This window comes from Vipera berus, assembly GCF_964194415.1.
Source record: "Vipera berus genome assembly, chromosome: 1".
Lineage (NCBI taxonomy): Eukaryota > Metazoa > Chordata > Lepidosauria > Squamata > Viperidae > Vipera > Vipera berus.
The window spans coordinates 159,184,652-159,210,449 of NC_138202.1; the positions used below are offsets into that span (position 1 = coordinate 159,184,652).

The 25,798-nt window shown below is 46.5% G+C and overlaps 2 protein-coding genes across 6 annotated transcripts in view; both read left to right on the plus strand.

The window, feature by feature from the left end:
* Window positions 1–12,883, plus strand: part of METAP1D (methionyl aminopeptidase type 1D, mitochondrial) — an 89,302-nt gene extending 76,419 nt beyond the window's left edge. For 3 of the 5 annotated variants that reach the window (XM_081313835.1, XM_081313836.1, XM_081313837.1), the window contains 4 exons: window positions 9,241–9,338; window positions 11,126–11,173; window positions 12,300–12,378; window positions 12,544–12,883. In XM_081313835.1, coding sequence (XP_081169961.1) covers window positions 9,241–9,338; window positions 11,126–11,173; window positions 12,300–12,378; window positions 12,544–12,622 — 304 coding nt within the window. In that variant the 3' untranslated portion in view covers window positions 12,623–12,883. Of the gene's footprint in view, window positions 1–9,019; window positions 9,152–9,240; window positions 9,339–11,125; window positions 11,174–12,299; window positions 12,379–12,543 lie in introns of those variants that run through there. The other 2 variants (XR_014024615.1, XR_014024616.1) reach the window with 2 other exon arrangements.
* Window positions 12,884–20,159: 7,276 nt separating this feature from the next.
* On the plus strand, window positions 20,160–22,943 carry DLX1 (distal-less homeobox 1; the record flags this gene model as incomplete). The annotated part of the gene is made up of 3 exons (XM_081315425.1): window positions 20,160–20,472; window positions 21,301–21,500; window positions 22,689–22,943. 3 exons carry the CDS (start codon window positions 20,160–20,162, stop codon window positions 22,941–22,943), a joined length of 768 nt encoding a protein of 255 aa, XP_081171551.1.
* Window positions 22,944–25,798: the final 2,855 nt, after the last annotated feature.

A 25,798-nucleotide genomic window follows, 5' to 3' on the forward strand; every position in this document is an offset into this window, starting at 1 on the left:
CATACGCACTCTAGCCACGCCCACCCAGTAGGCCACGCCCACCCAGGCCATACCCACCCGGCCCCCTGAGGGCAACCGCAATGCTGATGCGGCCCTCAATGAAATTGAGTTTGACACCCCTGACAATACAGGTGCTTCCTACTCAATGCAAGCATGGTAGGCAGGAGCTCCTTTCACAGTGTGACATGTTCTTATGTGCTCAGTGTTGCACAGAGGGCAACAAAAAGACCAGGGTTTTGATGCCACATTTGCTAAATAACAGTTTGTTATTATTGCAAACAATAGATTCTTGCAGCATACCGAGCCATAATGTTGTTTTTTTCCCTTTAATTTTGGTTAGTCTGTGCTGTGAATATATCCATTGTGGTTGTAAACCCAACTTATCATGGCCTCATCCAAAAACCCAACCTAAATATTACTTCGAAAGTCATTTGGACCGGACAGCCTGAAATGTGCTGATTTTGATATTGGTCATTAATGAATAATAACCTTTCTACAGACCTTTATTTTTATATTAGGTTTAGCCACTGTGGAAACAAAACCTCAGGTGGGAGGGGCAGCAAAAAATGTTGACTAAACTACCAGAGTAGAATAAGCAAATATATTAAGGAAAACCCAAATCATATGCAATGTAAGGAAATTATTAATATAGTTGCATAGCCAGATAATAATTTCCATTTATTATTTATTGATCATTGTTACTTATTATTTAAACTTGCGTGCCACCCGACTCTCAAGGATTCTGGGCAACTCAAAACCATCAATGAAATTATAGTAAAATCAGTTAAAAAAAAAGATAAAAGATGGCCTTACAGTTATGTAATCTTACTCTGTGTGGAGTCAGTGCTTAATAAGTGTTGAAGACAAATAAATGCAAAGCTGCTCCTGTGCAATTTTATCTTATGTGCATCACATTTTTTTCTGTGTTGATAATGTTAAACAGCCTGTGTCTTCAATACTGCCAATAAAATGTAGCAACCTAAAGCTAGATACCTTGATCAGCTTGATCCAGTTCAGTTGAAATGTTTCTTACTTTACACCTTATTGACCCAACTAAGAAAAATAGAAATTTGTTTAAATCCAAGTGTTCTAAATTTACTGATTTAAGCTTGAATAAAGTGCTGGAACTGAATTGGTGCAAACCACCATAATAGAAAACTTTACTATCGTCTTTCAAGCTGATAAAGATGATGATCCTAGTAGTTCCAGTTGCTGGCATTTGGGGCCGTGGAACATTTTTGTAAAATAGTAAGCCAAATAAGAGGAATTTGTCCTCTTCAATCAGGTGTAATTTGCAGTACAGTAAAACAGCATGAGGCTTCGCTTAGGCAGATACCCATCTATTGTTAGAATAGATGCTCAATAAGGTACATCATGCAGAAGTACACTACACTGCCACTCTGATTATTTATACATTAGCTCCAGCTTGCTGCTGATCCACAAAAAAGAAGGGGGGGGCTGACTTGCAACAGATTTTATCTCCCATCCTGATGGTGTACTGGAAGGCCTTAAAGTCTTGCTATTCTCCCAGGCCTTGAGGTAGAATGGGTGGGACCTCTTATGGTTAGCTGTACTTGACACAATGTGGTGTAGCCTGTGTTTAGGGACGTGTGGAATTCTCTGCCTTCGTTTCCTTTACTGTATTTTTACCTGGTGGTATTTTTTATCTTGCCTTCTTCTTATTATGAGCCACCCAGAGTCATTTTTAAATCAGGCAGTGCCAAAAATCAAATCAAGCAAATAAATACTGCTCTTCACAGTCTTTTCCCCTCTCTCCTGCCCCAGCCTGTTAATCTCTCAATATTTGGGGCTACAAGACCCGTAACTGTCAGTGCAACACTACCATGTAAAGTGGGAGAAACTGCTATCATAAATGGAAAGTCCTTTAACACTGAATTTGTGGTACTGATCGCCTACGAATCTTGTTCCTACTGCCCTGGAGTCAAAAGGCTTCTCTGACAAATTTTTCAGCAGAAAATATTGAGAACAAGGAAAGGAACTTCGTCACCAAATATGTACAAAATGATAAGCACAAACCAAATGATGTTAAAGACATGGACATTTTTTTAAAAAATGTATGGAAGGGTATCGTTTTGTTTTTTGATGTTCTCATTGTTCATTCTTAAGCCCAATTTCCTCTCAGTCGCACACAGGGACATACATCACTACCTTACCCAACAATTCATCACCATCTCAATATAGCCCCATGAAATAGGTCTTCTCCATTGGTGGTGTAGCTTTTTGTGCTCCCAATATGCACAGGCATTTGTTTTGGGTATTTGGCTGTGCAAAGCATTCAGAGAGATACATCACAAAAAACGGTCTGAGTGTGAGCAAAGTCTTAGGGCATTGTTTCAGAGGCAGGAAGGAAAACAGCTGTGTGTGCTGAGGCAGTTGCATGTGAAGATGAGTTGGGGGAGCCCACAAAACCACAGCTAAGCTTTCTGGAGGAGGCAGTTGCCCCAGTGCGTCGAGAAGGGGGCAATTTACTCTCATTAAATGACTTTTGGAAAATGCCCCCTTGAATCGTTTGCCGAGAGAAATGTCACAGTAATTCAACAAAAGTCAGTCCAGAGGACTTGATTCAGTGAAACAAAGATATGCAAAGTTTTATAGCCAACAAATGCGATGCACACACGTTGTACGTGGCACGTTTATTTATTCAATTTTTATTGCTGCCCATCTCAAGCAAGTGACTCTGTGGCGAACAATCATAAAACAATTAAAAACAGTTACAAAATAATAGAAAATTAACTCCAGGTATTCCTAGACTTACAACCATTTCTTTAGTTACCCTTCTAAGTTACAATGGCACTGGGGAAAAAAGTGACTCATGACTGTTTTTCACAGCACCTCCCTGGTCATGTGATCAAAATTTGAACACCTGACAATTGATGTGTATTTATGACGGTTGCAGTGTCCTGGGGTCATATGATCACCTTTGGTGGCCTTCTGACAAGCAAAGTCGATGGGGAAGCCACTTAACAACCGTGTTACTAACTTAACAACTGCAGTGATTCACTTACAACTATGGCAAGAAAAGTTGTAAAATGGGGCAAAACTCACTTAACAACTGTCTTGTTTAGCAACAGAAATTTTGGGCTCAATTATGTTCGTAAGTTAAAGACTGTCTGTATATATGGCAGCTGAGGAAAAAAAATCATACATATCAATACAGCCAGGAAAAGGGGCCCTTCACACATACAGAGCTCCAAGCCCAGGCACAAATCGAGGTCTTTAAGACCTTGTTGTTGTTAGCTGCGAAGTCGTGTCCGACCCATCGCGACCCTATGGACAACGTTCCTCCAGGCCTTCCTGTCCTCTACCATCTTCTGGAGTCCATTTAAGCTCACGCCTACTGCTTCAGTGACTCCATCCAGCCACCTCATTCTCTGTCGTCCCCTTCTTCTATTGCCCTCGATCTTTCCCAGCATTAGGCTCTTCTCCAGTGAGTCCTTCCTTCTCATTAGGTGGCCAAAGTATTTGAGTTTCAACTTCAGGATCTGGCCTTCTAAAGAGCCATCAGGGTTGATCTCCTCTAGGACTGACCGGTTTGATTGCCTTGCAGTCCAAGGGACACGCAGGAGTCTTCTCCAGCACCGTAGTTCAAAGGCCTTTAAGACCTTACAAATGGCCAAAAAGGTTAGGGTCATCCTCAACCCATAAGAGAGAACGTTTCAGAGCACAAGGGCTACATTAGAGGAGGCACATTTCCTATTCCTTGCCGGTCAGCTTTCCATGTTACAAGTGCTTCATTATTATTCCAAATTAAAGAACCATGTTTTTTCTCTAATACATTTAAGTGTCCTGTGCTTGATTTGACAAATTCTTCATATTTCTACAATTGGCTTTCACATTTTTGGTAAGATATCAGCCAGAGGCTTTTAGCCAAATAATTGGTGGAGAAATTTAAGTTGATATTTACATTTTTCTGTGAAATTCAGTCTTACCCAAACTAGAGGAACTAAAACCTCTGATTCCTTGGCTTCTAGGTTTAATCTCTCTACAACAGCCTTGTCACTTCACTCTGCTCTATAATTTACATGGTTTGGGATGTTATTTTGCCTCCTTTCGCTTTGGGGCCTTCTTTCACCTATTATTTCCTTGGCTTTCTGTTCTTCAGTTCCTTTCCTATGTTTTCAGACTATCTCTCTCATACCACTCATCTCTTCTCCTTCCCATCCAGCTTCTTGCCCCCGATTCCTTGCCCCAGGTTCTGTGTCTCCTACTTTCTTGGTTCTCTTCCTGCTTTTCCAATGGCCGTGCAAAGCTATTCCTCTCCATGAGAGATTTATTCTACTCAAGAGAATTATCCTTTATTTCCTTCAGTGTAATAAGATTGTACATATGGACAGCTCTGATCTGACAAGCTTATTTTGTAAAGGCTAAATTAAATTCATTATTTAATTAATTTTAAAGGCCAGAAACACAATGTAAAGCAGATTTATATAGATAGATAGATAGATAGATAGATAGATAGATAGATAGATGATAGATGGATAGATAGATAGATATAGATATAGATATAGATATAGATATAGATATAGATATAGATATAGATATAGATAGATATATCAAACTTTATTGGGTCAGATCTTTAGACCCAATGTAAGAGTTTAAATTGCTCTTGGTGAAGCATGCTTACTCTTCGCCTCAAGTCAATCTTGCACAATAGCACATCCAATGGCGATACTAAATGACTACCGGATTCCCACTGATCTAAAATGGGCACTAGATTTCAGACACGTATTAGAAACTGCATCCAAATGAGTGGAATTGCTTTGATTGTAGTGGTGGTTATATATAAACCACTTAAAACGTTCATACTGAAGTTTACATATCTTGTTCTGTCTGTCAACTAGGAATGTGCAAATCATGCAAGATGTTATTTGAACTAGTTTGGCGGCAATTAATTAGAAGGGATGATTCAGTCAAAGCTTTGAATGGAGGCTTGGCATAACCATAATAACATCTCTCTCTCAGCCACTGATTTATTGCAGAGATGGGAGAAATTCAGGTCCCAGGATTTGTGTGTTTTAATTTCAACTCCAAAACTAAAGGCAGCTTAGTATAAAGCTATGTAAAGGTAAAGGTTCCCCCGCACATGCGTGCTAGTTGTTTCCGACTCTAGGGGCCGGTGCTCATCTCCGTTTCAAAGCCGAAGAGCCAGCGTTTGTCCAAGGATGTCTCCGTGGTCATGTGGCCAGCATGACTAGATGCCAAAGGCGCACGGAACGCTGTTACCTTCCCACCGTGGTGGTCCCTATTTTTCTACTTGCAGTTTTACGTGCTTTCAAACTGCTAGGTTGGCAGAAGCTGGGACGAGTAACAGGCGCTCACTATATAAAGCTATATAGTTAGGATTAAAGAATTTGGAAGTCAAAAACTTACTTTGAGTATCCTACTTCTATCTTAGAATGATTTTTTTTCTTTAAAAAAAGCACTTTAGTGCCGCAAAATAATAGACATGAATAAACCCAAATAAAAAATTAATCCAATTATTTTGGCACTAGCAAACTTGGAAGAAAAGTATAGAACTATAAAAAGGCTGTTGCTGCATTGTTCAAGAAACAGACTCATTATTTTCTCTTTAGCCTGTTCGTTTTTATGCACAAGTCTGGACACTGTTAATTTTCTGGCTTCTTTTCATTCTCATTTTTCTTGAGGACTCCAATTAAGCCTTTCAAATCCTATCAAGACTGATTTTCTACCCATCTTTTAACTTCCATGTCCCTGCTTCTTTGTGCCGTTACTTAACTCCCTGCGAGTATTTAGGTGATCCATAAAGACATTTCAGCTATCATACATTTGAGATCTATACTCTGCCGTGCACCAGAATCACGCAAAATACTGTAATAGCTAAAGATTTTTGTTGGTGTGTTGGTAGGCAAGCAGTAGCTAATCTATAGAACCTGTTCAGAAAAATCCATTCAAGGTGTTATCTGCGAACATAATGAAAAGTTATTGACCTACTTCTCCACTTTGCAGTAGTTGGGAGTCTTCTGTATCCTGGTAGCACTTGATTGTGGCCATGCACTCGTGAGCATTGGGGCAAAGGGCATGGCCTGATGTGATGTGTAAAATAAATGGGAGAAAAGAAACCAATTCCTCGCCTTTACAGACACACAGGTCTTTGAAACGGAAAGGACCATTCACTTTTTTTTTAATATAAGTTCTCACAGTACCTCCAAATTGTAATTTTGTTGAGCTAACAATATCTCAATATATGTATAATTATGGCTGTTGAACTCCATCAACAGCCATAATTATACAGAGAGCATTTTAAGACTGCTGTTTTTCGTGCATGTCATTTCTGGACTCTGGACTCAACTCACGAGTGCCAGTGGTCACAGCCATCGCTTATCATGTCCCTGTGGAAGTGTCCAGTATGTACAAATAGAGGCCTTTATTTAATGAAAGAATTGGAGCAATAAGGCCTTTCAACTGCCTTTCCTTTTACATGACTTTACTTTCAGTGGGTATGGCATTGTTAAAGAATATTTGCCTTGAATATTCTATAACATATTCTATAAAACATGGTTTCAGTCTTCAAATGTGAGGAAGTTGGGAATTTGGGATGTGAAAGTATATGTAGCATCATTTTTTTCCTACAATGCCTCTAAAAAGGAACTAAAATGAGGCCACCAAACAATACCAAATGTATCACTGTATATGCACTCATATGCATTCCTAGAGAATTGAAAGAGGTCCTCCCTTTGTTGTTGTTTTTTTTAACAAAGTCCAAAGAGGATTAAACCCAGTTAGCAGCTTTAGGAGCCTCCATATGCTGAGTGAATCGGAAAATATAAAGACAATGGGAATTGTGGAGTCCAGAGGCTCAATCCTGAGCTATGTACCGGTATGTTCTCTTCTATTGGAACAGTGGGAACTGAATTAGCTTGAACCCTTAACAGTTTATTAACCCAGAGGAAGACACATCCTGTTAGTGATGATGAAGTTGTACTGCAGGGATAGGCAGCAGAGTGCCATCCAGTTGTTTTCAACTATTCCTCCTACTGTTCTTTGCTATTAATCAGACTGACTGGCACTGATGGAATTTGATCAAAACATTTGGTGTTCCTTGCCCCAATACGCTGCAACATTTCTTTGCTGTCTAATCTCAAGTTGCTAAACTATGGTGTTTTCACTTGCAAAATTCACGCTCATAGTTAGGAAACTTTGCCCTCATTCCTACTATGCTTTCAACATATTATATTGGACAAAAAGGTCACCCTAATTTAACTACAGTAATATAAAAGATCAATCTAATACCCCATGCCTAATTCTTTCATAATGTTCATTATATTTAAAGCTGTGGGGCTGTGATGGCTCAGCAGTTAAAGATGATGAGCTTGTCTGCTGGAAAGCTGATGGCCTGGGTTCAAGACCCAAGCACCATAGCACAGGGGAAGCTCCCTTGTCTCAGCTCCTGCCAACCTAGCAGTTTGAAAGCATGCACATGCAAGTAGATAAATAGGTACCACTTCGGTGGGAAAGTAACAGTGTTCTGTGCACCTTAGCGTATTAGTCATGGACAACGAACAATGCTGGCCCCCTCAGCTAAGAAATGGGGATGAATACCACCCCCTAGAGTCAGACACAACTGGACATGGATTTTTGCTTTATATTTAAAGCCACAAGCACATAAAGCCATTAACAGATCCTTAACCTTGGCAAACATATACTAATGTGGCTCAGTGCTACCTTTTAAAATATTTTATGTTAAAACACCATAGTTAAGGTTGACCACAATAAATTGGCAGGCTTTAGGTTCCAATGTAATCCAGTAGAGACGGCAACACAAGTTTTTATTTAAGAGCATGAAACAGCATTTGAGAAAAATTGCCTGTCGTCTCTATTGTGCTACCTATATGTGCTCTGGGAATGCCTTTAAAGGAAAATGGCAATCTTCAGGTGTCTTTGAGTTTCTTCTGAATGAAAAGCAAGAGTTACCCAGCTCTTCTGATTCTGCAAATTCTGGAGGACCCTGCTGGAGATAAAGCCAACTCCACTCAACTAAAGTAAACCATGGCTGTGATTCTGTTTAAGACCAGAGATGAGCCTATCAATGTGGGGTTTTCCTGTTGGGTCTTTCTTTCGCAAATAGATTGCTTGCTTCGTCAAACATAAGGACTTGTTTTTAAAGAAATCTGAATTAAACATGTATGTGTTTTGAAAACCATTTCTCCCCAAGTGTGGATTTTTCTGTCCTGTAATGCAATGTATTTTGCCTCTTTTGCTTATTTTTATTTATTTGTATCCCGCCTTTATTATTTTTACCCATAACTCAAAAGTGGTGAACGTATCCAATATACCTTCCTCCTTCTATTTTCCCCACAACAACTCTGTGAAGTGGGTGGGGCTGAGAGTGTGTGACTGGCCAAGGTGACCCAGCTGGCTTTCATGGCTAAGGTGGGACTAGAACTCACCATCTCCGGCTTTCTAGCCTGGTGCCTGAACCACTTGACCATGCTGACTTTAATATATGCATTTTCTGTAATCTTTTCCCTAATGAATTTTTAATTGTTGAGGTGTATTATAACTTCAAAGGACTGCAAATTTCGAACTATGGCAAAGTTTTTGTCCAAATAATGCTTTGAAAGTGTGAAAGTAGGTAAGTTCATAGTCAAATACAAACGAAACAAACTCTCTCCTATCTCTATTTAAGGCAGGATTATAAAAAGCACTAAACAAGAATTGGAAGCACTGCGGCTGCAAAATCTTCCTCTTAGAAATGCTTCTATGCCTAAAATGTACAATTTTGGATACAGATTGCCAGCTTTACAAATAATGAAAGTACTGATCTAGTGCTTGGTGGATTTAAAGTAATTCTAACTTTATAATCCTCTGTCAGTTCCTGGACAAATGTAATTGTTTTTTTAAAGTTCCTGATATTTAGAGCCAGGATAACACTCCGAAAGACAGAATTATCTTTGTAAAGCTCTTAATACTTTCCTAGCTCTTGATGGAGATCCTCATTCGTAACATTCCTCATTCTCTTTTCCCTTTTTTATTACAGAGACTGAACAGCAGGGTATTCTGCCATTTCAGAAATGAAATGAAGTCTTGAGTTTTAGGAAAATACGAGAACGTGCTTTTCTGACGCAAAGTGGTAGTGTCAGGATCTTCCGCTGTGTTCTTTTGTGAAAACGTAATAATGATGATATCTTTAACGAAATGCATTCTTCTGAATTTGGAAATTGTTTGCTATATTAAACATCTCTGTGTTTTTTTCTAAAGCAACATTGCACATCAAAATGGTTTTCAAGTCTGCCCTTACATTGGTGGTCATGGGATAGGAACGAACTTACATAGTAATCCTGAAGTTTGGCAACATGGTAAGAGGGTCCCCTCCTTAATTTTTCCATGGTCCTTTGAATACCTTGCATTATGTTTGCATCCAAACGCAAAGGGCTGTGTGCTCCTGCCAGTACATAAAAATTTTGGCAAGTGATTTTGTCACTTCTTAGAAATAATTGTCCCTTTGCTTACTCAATGGAAGTAAAGGACTTTAAGGGAGAGTTCACATGAACCAATCAGAAAGATGATCAAACAGAAGCACTATCCTGACATATTCCAGAATTGTGGGAGGCATTTTTCTTCCCACACTAATTCAAACTGCTCACTATTGGTGCTAAGCCTCTAAGGTCTTCTGGTTTGCTTGCTTGACAAATGCAAATAAGGTTTTGGCGTTCCTGCTCATCATGATAAATCATAGTATGTTGGACCAGTTGTAGGGATCAGATTTTTGGCAAGCACTAATCTTATGACAATATTTCTACTGTGACAAACTACTGCAGTGCTTAAAACTAAGGTTTGTACATGGCATTAAGCCAAACTAAATCACATGTGACTTCACGAAGCCTTGTGCAAACTAGTGCCTTCCAAGAGTATTGGAATTGCCCATCTCCAGGAGACAGGTTGGAAAAAGATAGCTTTCTACAATACAAGGCCCCAATTGGTATCTACAGCAATTGACTTGAGACCATTAACTTTAGACATTAATGGAAGAAAGAGGGTACACTATAGGATTGACTCTCTTCTGAGACATGGCTTTTGTGCAAAGAGCAGTATGGGGAAACAGAATCAGAAATTCTAGTTTCCATTTGATACTGAATGCCAGACATTTCTTTTGTCATCTGTCTTCAGATTTTTATGGATTACCTTTTCACATTAAAAATGTAGGTATTGCTAAAAGACAGCTCTTGACAATATTCCCTCAGAACTCCCACACTTTTTTCCTACATGGGGGATTGGAACAGAATCAGCATTTGGGCCTAATCTGAAGTTATTAACTAAAAACTGGGGGGAGGGGGGATAGAGGGAGAATATTAGCATCTTTTCACTTCTACTTGGAAGTAACTTGTGTTATTTATGTTCAAGTAATGATACTGAGGTAAAGGGACGCGGTGGCTCAGTGGGTTAGGACACTGAGCTTGTCGATCAGCTGAGCTTGTCAATCAGAAGGTCGGCAGTTTGGCGGGTCGAATCCCAAGTGCCGCGTAACAGAGTGAGCGCCTGTTACTCGTCCCAGCTTCTGCCAACCTAGCAGTTCGAAAGCACGTAAAAATGCAAGTAGAAAAATAGGGACCACTACGGTGGGAAGGTAACAGCGCTCCGTGCGCCTTTGGCGTCTAGTCATGCCAGCCACATGACCACAGAGACTGTCCTCGGACAAGCGCTGGCTCTTCGGCTTTGAAACGGCGGGGGAACCTTTACCTTTACCTAATGATACTGAGGAATCCAGGTGTGAAGTTAGGACTCCACTCTCTGTGTAAAATAGTCATTCACCTAGATCTCCTTTAGTTTCTTTGTCTCCCCAAGCTTATAGGGTAATTTTAATTTAAAATCTGAATTCAGTATTTCTTTCCTTTGATAATTTTGCATTCCAGCTAGATGAATACTTAGCTTAGGGTTAAGCCTCAAATTGACCAGTCCCGTCTCTGAAATCAGACAAATTGACCAGTACTGTCTTCTGAATTCAGAATAATCTAGGACAGATGAGAAGCTTTTGCAGGGCAAAGATGGGCTCAAACTAGGGGATGGTCCTGTCTGAGGGAGACACAAATGTCTAGCAAAAGATCATCTTTTTATTCACCTGGGTAATTTCCATTTTATTTTGCAGCAAACGAAAATGATGTATTAATGGAGAAGGGAATGGCATTCACAATAGGTTTGTATTAAAACTGTTTGTATTAAAACTCTGGCAGTATCTTCATGCTATCTTATTGCTCAAATTGGATTTCCTTTCTCCAGAGTCATTAGGACTGCTCTCCTTTTAATAGAACAATACCCAAGCACCTCTATTTGAATCTTTAATGTCTTAGTATAGTTATTCTAAAGTCATTGGATACGGTTTCTGTTTCTGTTTGGATTTTCACGATACTATCTGCATTTTGTTAGTTGTCTTCTGATTTTATTCTATATTTTATTTATTAAATTGGCATGCTGCCCATCTCTCTATCCAGAGGTGAGGTGGCTTTATTACCTGAGATGGGCTGATTTGCCCAGAGCAGAATAGCTGCTTGGAAGCTTCAGGACGAAGGAGGCGTCAGGTGAGGGGGAATTTGAGAGCTGACAATTCCTCAGTCCATCCTAAGGATAGATTTAGATTGTGTCATGACAGCCCAGTGGGTTTTAGGAGGAAGCAAAGCTGAGCTCACAGTAAGAGATCAGTTTGAAGGCTGATTTCTCCCCCCTCCCCCAATAACAGATTAACCACCCAACTCTCTGGAAACAATTATGCCCCTTTATTGGAACCCAGGAGCTGTCCTTCCGTCATTTTGGCTGAGTAGCCAGTCAGCAGCCCTCACCTGGGAGATTGAACGTACTAAATACCAATCATCAACAGCTTATCGGGGGTGGAAAGAGAGAGGGGGGAAAAATATATTCCTCGCTCACGGCGTGCCTAAATGGCGCAGCAATTAAGGGGAAATAAGAAAATTGTTGTTTTGCTGATTTAATGAACATTTTCAAACCTGCTTTTAAAAAAAATCAGATATTTCCATCCTGCCTGCTCTTTGGAGGAAAGTGGCTAGGGGTTTTGGTTGTTAAGATCCATGAGGATCTTAATTAAAGCTTGATTAAAATGCCCTTCTTCCACCTTTTGAAAGAGGGACGCATCCCGGCTCCTTGCTACTTTCCTCCACCGATAGCGATTGGAATTTTTTTTGAGCAATGGCTCGGTACAATCCAAGATGGTTTATCTGGACAAACTGGGGCTTGAGGCTTAGGAGGGGCAAGCCTGAGCTGTGAATGACTGTAACAGTACTTATTTCATTCTCTGTTTGTTCCATCAGAGCCTGTAATAATGGAAGGAACGACCGAATGTTATCTCCTGGATGATGATTGGACTCTAATAAGTGCAGACCTGAAAAGGTAGTACAGTACCTTTCCTGTTGTCGTTTTTTAAATTCTCGGTTTAATTTATAATTCCCTCATGGGAAGTTCTGTTGGATCTGACACATTTTCCCTTCAAAATGGAATTCTTAGGCTCCAGGACCACCCTGTCCTCACGCTCACTGCTTGCTGCTTCTCTTTCAGATCAGCCGTGTTTGAGCACACCGTTGTCATTACAGACAAAGGAGCAGAAATCCTGACCCTCCTGGCTAAGGAAACTTAAGAGCCACCAGCTGGCAAGAGAAGCTTTCCCCGTGGTGCTTCCCAGGAAAAGCTGGCAGGAAGGGTTGTGTCAGCCCATTTATTTATTTAGGAGAGCTGATTTCAGCAGGATCCTCAAAGGACAGTGATGTAAAACGGGATAATCTTTAAACAAAGCATGCAACCCTACTCCGCAACTATAAATATATATATATATAATCCCCTCTTTCCTAAAAAAAAAAAAAATCAAATGAGGGTGTGTTTCTTCCCCCCTCCCTCCCTCCGTTTTTTGTTTCTTATGCTTTGTTTTGAGGCTGTTTCTAGTCCCTGTGGCAGCGCCCACATGTTTACATAGTCAAATGGGTTTTCAAAGAGGTGGAAATAACAAGCAAAGCAAAAGGGCAAACTTTTATTTCTTGTGGCTTTGCAGCCACTTACATCTTTCGCAAGCGTTCAGCTCTCTGCATATCAGAACCTTCAGACCCAACAACCCCGCTTTGCCAAAAAGGAAAAAAAATGTTTTTTACTCTGTTACTCTTAATTACTCTGGGGATGACATTATCACTTGAGGGAGATCTTGCCGAAACTGGCGCCCCTTTTGCCAGGACTCCAGCCTGACCTAGGCCTACATCGTGTAACTGCAGAGGTATTGCTTGATTGGAGTCTTGCACCAAATCCCAAGGCAAACCTCCCAAGGAAAGCAGAAGTTTGAAGTCCTGGCAGTTAAGGGCTTCTTTATGGGGGAACACCTGAATGTCCAGAAGGAAGCCTGAGAAAACACACACGCACCCTGCCCCCCTTCTCTCTCTCTCTCTCTCTCTCTCTCTCTCTCTCTCTCTCTCTCTCTCTCTCTCTCTCTCTCTCCCTCCATCTCTCTCTATCTCTATCTCTCTCTCTATCGCCTGTGGGTTCTCCAGGAAGGGAATCTGCTGACTGGAATCGGCGTCAGTCACCTGAAATTCACTTTTCGGGTTAGTGCCCCGTGGTAACAATCAACGCTAAAGCCCGGAGCTCGTTCCCCCCCACCCACACACACGCAACCAAAAGTTAGGGTACTCGGCTTCACATCGAGAGTCATCTACGTTTCCCAGTTTTCCTCTAGCTTAAGCCAATTACGAAACCTGGCCGCTCTCTGGCTTCGTCAGGAGTAACCACCAAAGCAAACGGTGGAATGACTGACACCTCACACACACACACCCCTGAAATTGACTTCATTCAGAAAAACACGTTAAAGCAGATTTCCACAAGCTCCTTAACGAGGTTTGGTTTTGTTTTGTTTCCCCGCCCCCCCCTTTCGGCGCGCTCCAAAAGGTAAGCGTAGTGGGGAGGGCCTACACACACACACACACAGACACAAGTTTTTATAAAAATTTTCCGATTGTTCTCCGGTAATAAAATAGTTTTCGAGTGCTGGTCGTTGTGAATTAAAAACTGGTAACGTGTACTCGGGTAAAGAGAGAAGGCTCTGAGACAGAAATCAAATTTTGGTGAAAGCCTAGGTAGGAATAGGCAATTTGGCGATAAGCCATGGTTGAGTAAAAAAAAAATTGTCTGGATTCACACAAGTCTCTTTTAAGGCACAAAATCCTAGTTTACGAATGGCGGAGATTTCACGCCCACTTCGTAAAAACAGCGAAGCCTCCTTTGCTTATAAAGGAGTGGAGGGTCGCTGCTCCAAGATTAAAAGGAGTTTGGGGGGTGGGTGGGGTGTTTCATCGTGCTTTGAAGCAGAGTTTGCCAGACTGGCGGTCCTGCAGAGCTGCTAGACTACAATCTCCATTGTCCTTGTCCAATGTGTGGCTGTGTATGATGGAACGAGCCTGGAAGGAATCGGAGCACCGGTATGGAAGATCCACCTTTCGGGCTGGATTCTCACAGTAGCTCGACTGGCTCGTTGACACCTCGCGTGAACTAGTTGCAAAACTGGATGAGGACGGGAGCTTCTCCTTCCCCAGGCAAACTCAAACTCCTTCGGTTTATTTTCGCGCGACCTCAGAAAAAGGAATGAATTCAGCAACCAAATAAAGCGACTGCTGTTCGATACTTCGGCAAATCTGAGTCCTTCACTTCTCGGACAACTCAAAGGGGGAGGGGGGGGAGGGAGGTGGTGAGACAGACGCCCCCGCGCTTTAAGCAACAGAGAATCTGACTTGGGAAGGTCAGGTGAGGAACCAGCCGGTCAGCCCAGTCAATTAAGCGAAGAAAGCCTAAAGCCGTTTGCCACAAAGGACCTGGGTGATGAAGAAGGCCCCAAGTTCATGGCACCTGGCTTTACGTTCCGTGGACTCTTTTGAGTTCAGAAGAGCATCCCAGGTCGCCTTTCTTTCCACGAAAAGGCGCGAACGGAGGACACCAGCTCCGGCAACCGATAGTCCATGGCACTGCAATACACTAGCTCCCAACTATAATAAACGCATGAGGCTTTAAGGTGACACAAGACTCTTTGATTGCGTCGTTTTCTTGGAGATTCCTCTGGGAACATCCTCTCCTCCCCCCCCCCCGCGCACAGTTGGAGTTACACAGAACATTAAACCACCACACCAGCCCCTTGGGTTTGGGATTAACCTGTGCTTATAAACTACGTTCTATGATTTCACTAGTGTATGAAACCGGGCATTGGGGGTTTATGCAATAAAGTATTGAAACCAAATCAAGGCTTAGCAGACTATGCCAATGTGTACATGGCATTGGGCTAGTTTGTGAAAAATAGAACTACATCTGGCCTTCCACATTGGGTTGGAGTAAAAAAAGATAATCTCACAGGCTTTGAGTAGTTGCCCAAAACTTTCTCCTAAGCTTGTAACACTTCAGACTTGGGTCTGAGGTAGACAACACTGTGCTTCCTACTTATTTCAGTGGAAGGTTTGATTATTGGATGTAAAAGTCACAAACCTCTATGTATCTCCACCAGAGTGGAGTCAGTGGTACGGAACCCAAAGAGATTTACAACTGAGTAGCTATGCCTAGGCTTAAGGGTACATCCTCTGTAATGGGCCAGCATCTCTCTCTCTCTCTCTCTCTGTTTAATTGCAGCCTTCCCAGAGGGTTACTCCCCCCTCAGGTTAATTTTATTAGGACTGCAGGATTTTACCAACTGCTGTGGTAACAAGCTGTTTGCCTAGCAATTAGACTGAGATAGCAGCATTTATGATACACATTTATAATCCTAATGATTAAGGTGATTGCAGAAAGGTTTATTTGTATGTGTGTGAGGGAGGGAGAGAGAGAGTCGTTGCTGTCATTGGGACAGTGAAAAGAATAGCAAAGTTTGGAAAGTTCTGTGCTTGGCTAGCATGTCCCCCCTCCCCCCTCCCTCTGCTGGATCTGAACACAAAGTTGGTGGATTTCTAGATAAAACAACTCTTCCTTCCCTGTCCTCCTGCCCCTCCAGGAACATCTCAAGCATTTCCACTTCAGGGACTTCAGAGCCCCAGCCTCACAAAACTACTTTGACCCAATTATTTAATAATGTCTGTTTGCTCCGATCGTAAGCAGGTGCAGAAAACAAGCAAAATCGAGGTCCCCGCGCTATCGAGTGGGAAGCACATTTTCTGTCGCTCCCCCACTCCCCGCATGCACAACGTGTCCTCCACACGTGCAATCTCTACACGCGTTTCCTCAGAAGTCCTTAGGGATGAACGGACTGGAGTTCCCCAGGAGAGCCTTAGAATCTCAACGAAGTAAAGCTTTGGGGCGATCTGAATCTTTCGGTTTGTGGCTTCGGTCAGCCACAGCGTCCGGGGGCGGACGAGGAAAGGGGGCAGCCACCTCAGGGACCCGGCTACTCTTTTAAGAAGTGACCATTTTCGCCCGCTCAGTATAAAAGCCAGAAGTGGACAGGCTTTATTAGAATGGATTAAAAAGCTACCTTACCAGACCTGATTAAATGGTTGGCCCGCTGATGGATTCGGCCAACCCCCCTCCCTCCTCCTGAATTTCAAACAAATTCTAACACAGATGTCGACGGAAAGGACCACCCGATAGGTTTCGACCTAAAAGTAGGTCTGGCTGAATTCAGCTGGGTTACTTCAGTGTAAGGGCCCAGCCGATGTCGCCGCAAATCAGAGGGACTTTCCCGCCAGAGAATTCCGCGATTCAGACCGGCGCATTCATGCGAAATAAAGAACCAGTGCAGATTTCCAGCGCGTGAGAAATGCAATAGTTTTTCCCCCCCCCGCCCCCCAGCTTCCCTTCAACCCGCTTGGCAAGGCCGGTGCAAAATTAACCCTCCTCTAGGGCATCTCTGGCAACCTGACCAGGCGCTTCATCCGAAAACACTCATTTCTCTCGCAGGGAGAAAATCTGAAGGCCCGAGACTGATGCTTTTTGCAGGGACCCCCAACTTTTAAACAGACTTTTTTTTTTTTTGCTCAGCGCACTACCACCGGCCAGGCTGAGTTCACCTCCCTCGCAGTTGAAAAATAAGCCATCCGATTAGCCTCAGTGAGGACTAGGAGAGTGAGACCGAACTCAAATGCTATTCCATCCAAGAAGTACCTGGATTCCAAGCCGAGAGGCAACATGCCCCCCTCCCCCTCCCCGCCGCTTCCAAACTTTCTCCCAGTTTGGAAACACTTTGGGGCACTTCAAAAAACCCGAACTGAGGCTTGATTTCCGTCAATTCTCCTTTCCCCGGGCCCGCTCCCCTCCCCTCTCCCACCCGAGCCAGACCCGTCTTGCTGGCCACCACACTTACTCGCTCCGGGGTCCAGGTGAGGAAAAGCGGGCAGGGCGGGCTGAGTCGCCAGGTGCGTTGCGGTGGGCACCGAGGGCGCCGCTCTTTCCTGGCGCGGTTGGGGGGACGGGAAGGAAGAAGGGGCTCCCAGCCTCGGAAAGAGCTCCAGGGAGGCAGATGGCTCCGCTTTAGCCCCACTCTCCAGAGCCCGTCGGAAGTGGATGCTATGGGTGCTGGTGGGGCGTTACGGGATGGTCCCCCCGCTTCTCTCTCTGCCCGCCGCCGTCGCCTTCTAGCTCGCGGCAAGCGCAGGAGCTGCTCGCCGGCTTCTGAAAAGCAGCCAGCCAGCGGGGAAGGGAGGCCTCCCCCGTTAATATCTATAACGCCACCCGCAATGCAATTTGTCTGAATGTTCGTTTTTACTGGTGATCTCCCTTTGCCAAAAAAAAAAAAGAAAGAAAGAAAAAAAAAGTGGGCTTGATTACAGAGCTGGGGTTCCGTGCGCGCCCTCGACGCGCCGAGGTGGGACCGAGCGGGGCAGGCGGGGAAGGGAGAAGTGGAGCTTGGGCCAAAGAGGAGCGCGTGCGTGTCTCGGGGGGCTCGTGCGTGCGCGTGGGGGTGAGTGAGTGTGCGTGTGATATATATATTTATATATTTCCTTTCCCCCCCCCCGCCGCCCCGGTTGTTTAAACACGCCAAAGGCTTCGCGCGCCGCCATTAGTGTTAAATATATGGCTAATTATGCGTATGAGAATTAAGCATCAGTGTTATGCTAATGGGGGCGCCTTCAGCTGTGGATCAGAGCACTTGAGACTAGCATTTAATCAAGTGAATCAGTAACTAATACAGCTGCACGTGTGAACTTTCCGCAAGATCAGCCCTCTTCCCACCCTTAACACACACACACCCCTACCCCAGGATGGCACGCTCCGCCCGGCATCTCAATCTACACAGAGAGAGAGAGAGGGAGGGAGGGAGAGGGGGATAGAGAGGGGGGGGGCGAGGATCGTGAAATGAGGAAAGAAATAATTAGCCGCCGATGCTTTCTAATTATTAGACCTGAGAAAGTCAGTGGAGATTGCACCCTGGAGGCCTCGCCCGGCGACAGCGTCGAAACTATTTCGCTACTCTGCTCAACTGGAGGCAATGGAAGGAAGGGAGGGAGGGAGGGAGGGAGGGAGTTTGTAGAAACAGATCAGGTCATTTCAGCTCGCAGCCCCCCCCCCCCACCTTTTCTGTGCGACTTGAATTCGAAAGTAGCCCCGTTGTTCTCACAAAGGCCGGGGAGACATCAAGTTGGGATTTATTCCCCCCTCCCCCCCCCATTTTCAAGCTCAGGCTGCTCAAACACAGAAAAGCAAACGTGCCCATTATTTAGAATTTATCACCAACTGCAGGTTTTCCTTCTTAATCGACCCCTAGTACTTTCTAGGTTGAATTCTGAAAAAACCGTCCAGGGCAACCACTATTCAGAAAATTAGTCTGCAACTAACCTGCTGCTCAGGGGAGTTAGACACAGCAGCTTTCCCACCGTTCCCTCTCCTCTCTTGAGGACTTCAACTTTAAAGAAACTTTAAAGGTGTGTGCCAGGTCTACAAGAGACTGATTTTGAATGGGGTCGCAAGGAGTAGATTTCACGGCCCGAGGCTCCGACTCTAAAGCGGGCGTCTCTTCCCCCCCCCCCCGCCGCCCCCTTAAATCTGAGCTAGTCCAACCGAGTCCAGCTTAGTTCACCCTTTCAGCCTGGCCGGCGTCGCTACCAACTTGATGCGTGAAGTGCTTCAATGACCTGACCTGACCCCCCCCCCACGGGTGACACTGCTTGTCGAGAGGGGGAAGCGCTGTCCCTCGCCCCTCTTGCGCTCGACTTTCGCTTCGGATGCTCCAGCTCTCTTCTTCCGTGGCCCTGCCGTGGGGCATAAGGCAGTCCTCCCGTTCTACCGGCCCTTCTCTCGCGCACAAAAACGCAGCCCGGGGGAAACCTGTCTGTCCCGCGAATTGCGCGCGCCTGCAAGGAGGGGCCTGGCCGGCCTCGCCCCGTCACACCTGCGCTCACCCCCTCCGCTTTGCTGCTTAGGCCAGTGGCGGCTCCGCGGTCCCGTCCGTCCCACACCTGAAAGGCTGCAAGGGCAGGAGACAGGCAAAGCCGGGGAAGTTGGGGCGGGGGCCCTTGGGGAGGAGAGGGGAGACCCTTGTGCTTCTTTTCCAGCTTACACACAGTTGCTGTGGAGTTAGTCACCGGGCTAACTCCGGGGTACCCAGAAAAGTCAAGCAGAGCCGGGGGGGGCAGGGGTGGGGGAGGATGGAGCCGGGATTCCATCCTCTCCATCGGAGAAGCGGACGGCCAGAGAGGGCCCGCTTCCTGGTTTGCGACCTTTTCCTGTCTTCTCCCCGCATCCTTGGCGGAGGTTGCTGGGGGGAGGGAGGGAGGCGGCTGGAAGGGTCCCACGGCAGCGTCTCCTCCACCCAGGCGAAGTCCGTCTCTCGCTCGCCCGGTCCAGCCGGGCGAGCCCCCTAAAAGCGTCTCGGGCCAATCGCGAGCGCTTCTGCCAGACGGCGGGCCAATCAGCTCGGCGAGCTCATGCATATTCATGGCGTTTGGCTGAGTCAAAGCTTTTAGGCGAGTTTGTGTAGAATCCCCCCAGCATCTCATGCCTTAGAGAGACACTTTTTCAAAGAGCCAAACTCCATTTTCTTATGAATGGAAAGTGAAAAGCCCCGGGCCTCTTAAATTGGGTCCCGAGAACGCGAGGCCGGGAGAGAACCCCCCCCCAGCCCAGCCCAAAGACGAGGGAGCGAGAGAAAGAGCGAGAGAGAAAGGGAGAGCGAGAGAGAGCAAGCGAGGCAGGGAGAGCGCGAGAGACACCCGAGTCAGCGGCGAGCAATGACCATGACCACCATGCCAGAGAGCCTAAATAGCCCCGTCTCAGGCAAGGCGGTCTTCATGGAGTTTGGCCCGCCCGGGCAGCAAATGCCTCCGTCGCCCATGGCCCACGGCCACTACTCCATGCACTGTTTACACTCGGCCGGCCACTCGCAGCCGGACAGCTCGTACAGCGCCGCGTCCTCTTTCTCCAGACCGCTGGGCTACCCCTATGTCAACTCGGTCAGCAGCCACTCGGGCAACCCTTACATGAGCTCGGTGCAGTCCTACCCCAACAGCACCGGCTTGGCTCAGAGTCGGTTAGAGGAGACAGGTACGTGCCATTTGCCGGCGAGAGGGGAGGGCAGGGCAGGGAGGGGAGGGGGTCGGGAGGGAGGGAGGGGGGGCAAGGGGAGGGGAGGGGAGAAGCCCGAAATGGAAACCCCCCCCCCGAAAAATACGGAGACGGGGAAGAGAAACAAAAAGAAACGCAGCCCAACTGAAGGGATGGAGGGGTGGTGGTGGTGGGGGGTGTTGTTAGATTTTTCTCCCCTGGTTTTTGCCCCAGCTATCCTCACGAGGGAACAGCCTAGTTTCCAAGATCTCTGGAGTTTGCACACAAAGCCACACCAGGCCCGGCTGGCAAAGCCCCGAAAGCATTTCCTCTGCACTCTTCCAACTTCTCTCTCTCCCCCCCCCCAGATGTGCGCCTATTAGGCTCGGCAATTATTTATTGCGTCGCGCTATAAACAATGTATGCAATTAAGGGTAATTAAACCTAAAGTGCCGCCGCCTGTAAAAATAGAAAAAAAAACTTTTCCTCTTTTTTTTCCCCCTCTCTCCCCCTCTTCCTTCCCCTTCCCCACGGGCGATGGAACTCCGGGGCTGCCAACAAACCCTTTCTCCTCTGCACAACAGCCGCCTCATCTCCGCCCGGCTTCGGGGGCTGCCGGTGGGGCTTCGGGGCTCATTAAGCGTGACTGACTGGAGGGCGGAGGAGGGAGCCTGACACCGGGGGCCCTCGGAGGCCAGCCGGGGCCAGGGCCAAACCTCTGACCCGGATTGACTGCGAGCTGCGTCGCTGGGGCTGATCCTCGCCCCTCCGCCTGGCGAGAGAGGCGTCCGGGTATCTCTCACGGGCCTCTCTTGTCACTTCTTCCAGGGACCGAGACAGAGAAAAGCACCGTAGTGGAAGGCGGCGAAGTGCGCTTTAACGGCAAAGGGAAAAAAATCCGGAAGCCCCGGACGATTTACTCCAGCTTGCAGCTCCAGGCTTTGAACCGGCGCTTCCAACAGACCCAGTACCTGGCTTTGCCGGAAAGAGCCGAGTTGGCCGCCTCCTTGGGCCTCACCCAGACTCAGGTAGGCAGAGAAGGGCCGTTTCCCCTCTTCCTCCCGGCCTTGGGACGCCCTCCTTCCCCCCCCCCCTCCCCGGGCTTCGGGCTTTTCCGATCCGAACTTCCTTCGGCAAGGAAGAGCTGAGCGTTTGGGGGGCCGGTCGAGCTGAACAAAAAGTTCCCCAAAGGATTCCCCTCCTCTCTGTCGCATGTCTGGATGAATCTGTCTCCCCAAATCTGGGAAAGCGCCCTAAAAACACGTTCATTAAAAGGCAGTTATTTTGCTTTACGGCGCTTTTCTTGTTCTCGAGCTGGACTGTTACCAAGCCTCGGACCAGCCTTTCCTTCCTCCTCTTTTCCAAGGAGGCTTTTGCTCTGTAAGGCAGGTCTCTTACTCTCCCCAAATAAGGCCCGAGGAAGCGGAGGTATTGAGGTTCGAGTTTCTCAGAAATTTCCTTTCAGGTCGGGGAGAAACCCAGGCCAGAATCCTAAACAATCCGCCTCCCTTTCCAGAAATCCGATCCAAAGAAAACCCACCCATCCTGCCATTCCTATCTCCTCCCCCACCCCCAGCCTTCCTAGAAGGAAGCTTCAAACCCCGACATTTAAAACAAAAACAAAAACCAAAACCCTCGGGATTTTTTTAAATAGACTTTTATAGTCTTTCTTTGGCCTGGGCCCTTCTCGGTTTAGAAATGGGAGTGCTTGGAGTTTGCTGCCTCTGGCAGGGCTAGTCTGGCTCCTTGGCCCCCATTCCGAGGTCTTCAGCATCGCGGCACCCTGATTTTGGGCCACGTGTGGACGGGGGAAACAAAGTTATTGGCCTCCCCACCCACCCCCACCCCGGTCCTCGGACACCTGGCAAGGGGGGGGGAGTTAAAAAACGACCGGGTTAGTCTCAGAACAGCAGCCGACTCGCTTCACGCACACACACCCATTAAGTAGGGAGGAAAACTCGGAAGGCGCCTCAATTCCCAGCGATGCGCCTCCAGCTCCATCGACCTTTTTTTGTCCGGGGTCGCAGCCAAAGCGCTGCCTGGCGCCTTAGGGGCCGAGACCGGATTCCTCGGAGGAATGGGGTTACGGTGGGGGGAGAAGAGCGACGAGGGAGCGCCTTGCTTGGGCCGAGGGCGGCTTGGGCAGGGAGAGCCTACTCTGCGGTGTGTTTTGAACGTTTCCTCTCCTGGGGCGGGCGGTGGTGGGGGGACTGCAGGTCAAGATCTGGTTCCAGAACAAGCGCTCCAAATTCAAGAAGCTAATGAAGCAAGGTGGAGCCGCCTTGGAAAGCAGCGCGCTGGCTAACGGGAGGTCGCTGTCGGCCGGCTCTCCGCCCGGGCCGCCAGTCTGGAATACCAGCTCGTCGTCGGGTAAGAGCTCCACGGGCACCCCGGGCACCTACATCCCCAGCTACACGTCTTGGTACCCTTCGGCCCACCAGGAGACTATGCAACAGCCTCAGCTGATGTGAGGAGGAGCGAAGGGTTGGCCGGCTCCGGTTTGTGTTGGTTGTTTTTTTTTGCTTTTGGCTTTTGTGTTTGTTTTCGTTTTCGTTTTTACTTTTGCAACCTTGAACCGATAAGCCGATCGCCCCCGACGGCTGGAACCACCGAACGAACAAAACACGAACGAAGAAAAAAAAAGCAAAAAAGAAAAAAGCAAAGGCACCCTGTTTGGTCTTGGGGGGAAAATCGCACCGCGGAAGGAAGCCGCCTCCGTCCCGCTAGAAGCCTGAGCCAGCCCTAGCCTCCCTGGGCCGCCGACGGTTTTGGGTCGCAACTCCCGAGACAAGCACAGATGCCTGGCGGGGCTGGTTCCCACTGCAGACAGCTGACGCGGCGGCCCCAGATAGTCCCCCCCCCCCAGCCACGCCGGACGACAGCCTGAGAGCAGCAGCAGCAGCGCGGAATCCGGCCCAGGGCATGGGTGGACCATCAGAACGCCGGCAACAACGAACCTGTTTGTCCGAGGAAGGGAGGGGGAGCAGGGCCTTCTCTCTTGTCGTCTTTCTGTCCTGTCCAAATGAAACTTGGCCATTCCCTTCACCTCATCCTTCCTTTCTGGGCTTCGCCAAGGAACAAAAAAAACCTCCTTCCTTCCTTCCTTCCTTCCTTCCTTCCTTCCTTCCTTCCTTCCTTCCTTTCTCCCTCCCTCCCTCCCTCCCTCCCTCCTTTTTTTCCCCTTCTCAGTGTTCGTTGTAGTCCTCTCGGTGTACATTTTTTTTTCTTTGTCGAATGGGAAAGGGGATTTTTTAAATTATTTATTATTTATTGACTTAAAACTGCCACTATGAGAGTCCTAAACATTTTTTTAAAAAATAAACTTATGGGCGGATCTGTTTTGCAAAAGTGATGCTGTGTTCAGGCCATTTGTTTAAAACCAACCGCGCGCGCACTGAAGAGATTGTCTCATTATGACTGCTGTTTGTTTGTTTTTTTCTATTTGGGGCATATGCACATTGGATCGAAGGAAAGCAATGGGATTTGGACTGCAAACACATTTGCGGGGGGGGGGGGGGGAAGCCGACCGGGTTTATTTCTCAGGTTCATTTTCATGGATATCAACTGAAATGGTTTGAAATGTAAAATGGGTTGTGATCCACAAAATCTGATGTGGTGAAAGTGATTAAGCATGTCATATAATTTTATTTTAATGTTAATTTGTTTATTGCTCAAAAGGATTACAGTAGTTTTGAAAGACGTGCAGGGGATACAATCTCTTTCCAAGGGCTGGAAAACTTGTAAACTACAATCTTAAGCACTTTAAGCACAGGGCATTATAGAATTTGATGGCATTTATATGGGATGTATCGCTGGCCTTCCTTTAAGGAGGGGGGGGGCAAGTTTGGCAAAACAACAACAAAAAACAAAACAAAACACAACATAATTTGCTTTAGACGCCGGCTCAGGTTAAGTTGGTGATTGCGTTACTTTTCCAGAAGCAATGTAAGGGGGGGGTGAGGTGGGGGAAACACGACGAAAAACTAATTTGTCCTTAGGCTGTTTTAAACCTTTAACTTTTTTATTCATTTTTCCACTCACGCATCAGCCTTTTTTGCCTGCCCTCCCCGCGCCCACGTTCCAGTTCAAGAACTCACGCCTGTCAATATATTTTTCACTAATCAATAGCATTTGCTTAGCACTTAATGGGCTTTTAACAAATGCTTCTGGTTCCTCTCTTGCTTTCTTCTTCCTCCACAGGCCCATTTAGTTGGGTACAACTATAAAAAAAATACCTTTAAAAAAATAAAATCATAAATCTTTAATGAATTTGCCTGGGGCAAAACAGAAGCAAACCAATCGTGGGGAGAAATTCTCTTTCCCACCCCCACCCCCAGCCCCGTGATGTGAAAACCTGGAAGTCTGCTGTTCTTTCAGAGGTTTGTTGCGCGTCTGGTTTTATAATGAGAATGGCCTTACATTGCTTTATTGGGGGGAAATGGAAAAGAGGACAAGGTAAGACTCCCCCTTACCCAGAAAGCACTCCCGCACAACAGTAGCTGCAAAAGCATTTTGAAATAATGCGAAAGCGTTTATAAAGATGCCCAGTGGTGATGGCAGTGCTTATTCTCAACCCTGACCAAAGCGGGAAGAACTGGAGTCTTTGAAGACTGCCTTCCCCCCACGGACTAGGATATATGACTCTCCCCAGTACTCCAAGGGGTGGGGGGGCACCTGGCGGCTCTGAGTCTGGATCTCGGTCTGGATTTGGGTGAGGGTGTGGGAAGAGACAGCCTGAAAGAATATGTCCTTGGTGCCCAGAAAAGAGATCTCACCAGTGATGGAGGCCTCTAAAGAAAGGGAAATAATAACAACGACAATAATAAGTATTTGATCACGATAGTGCTGTTGTTGTTGTTGTTATCCTTAACTTAGCGTCCATAAAAAGCTGGTTTGCCTCTCCTCTACTACAATGGCCTGCTTGGAGTTTACTCTTCCTAGGAGCCCAGGCCAGCGAACGGCCACTGATCCTGATCCAGCGGTAGGTCTGCGAGGAGATCTCAATGGACTTAATGTTAGCTTCCACCCACCAACCCCGGTCCCCGCCTTCCCCGGGTGCCGAGAGAAATGGCCTTCGGCAGGAAAGATGGTCTAAAGAATTGTCTCGGGCTGACAGACCAACAAAAAAAAAATCTGGGCCAGGGGTATTTATCAAGACCGCAAATGGAATGGAGAAAGGAAAGTTTGGGCGGCCCACGAGTGTTGGGGCCAAGCAAGCAGCCGAGGCTACTCGTTCCCGGTGCCTCCCGCTCTTTGGGGGCCTAGCACGAAGCCCACCCGAGCTCACCCAGTCTGGAAGCGGCTCCGGGGTAAGGTTCAGGGTCCT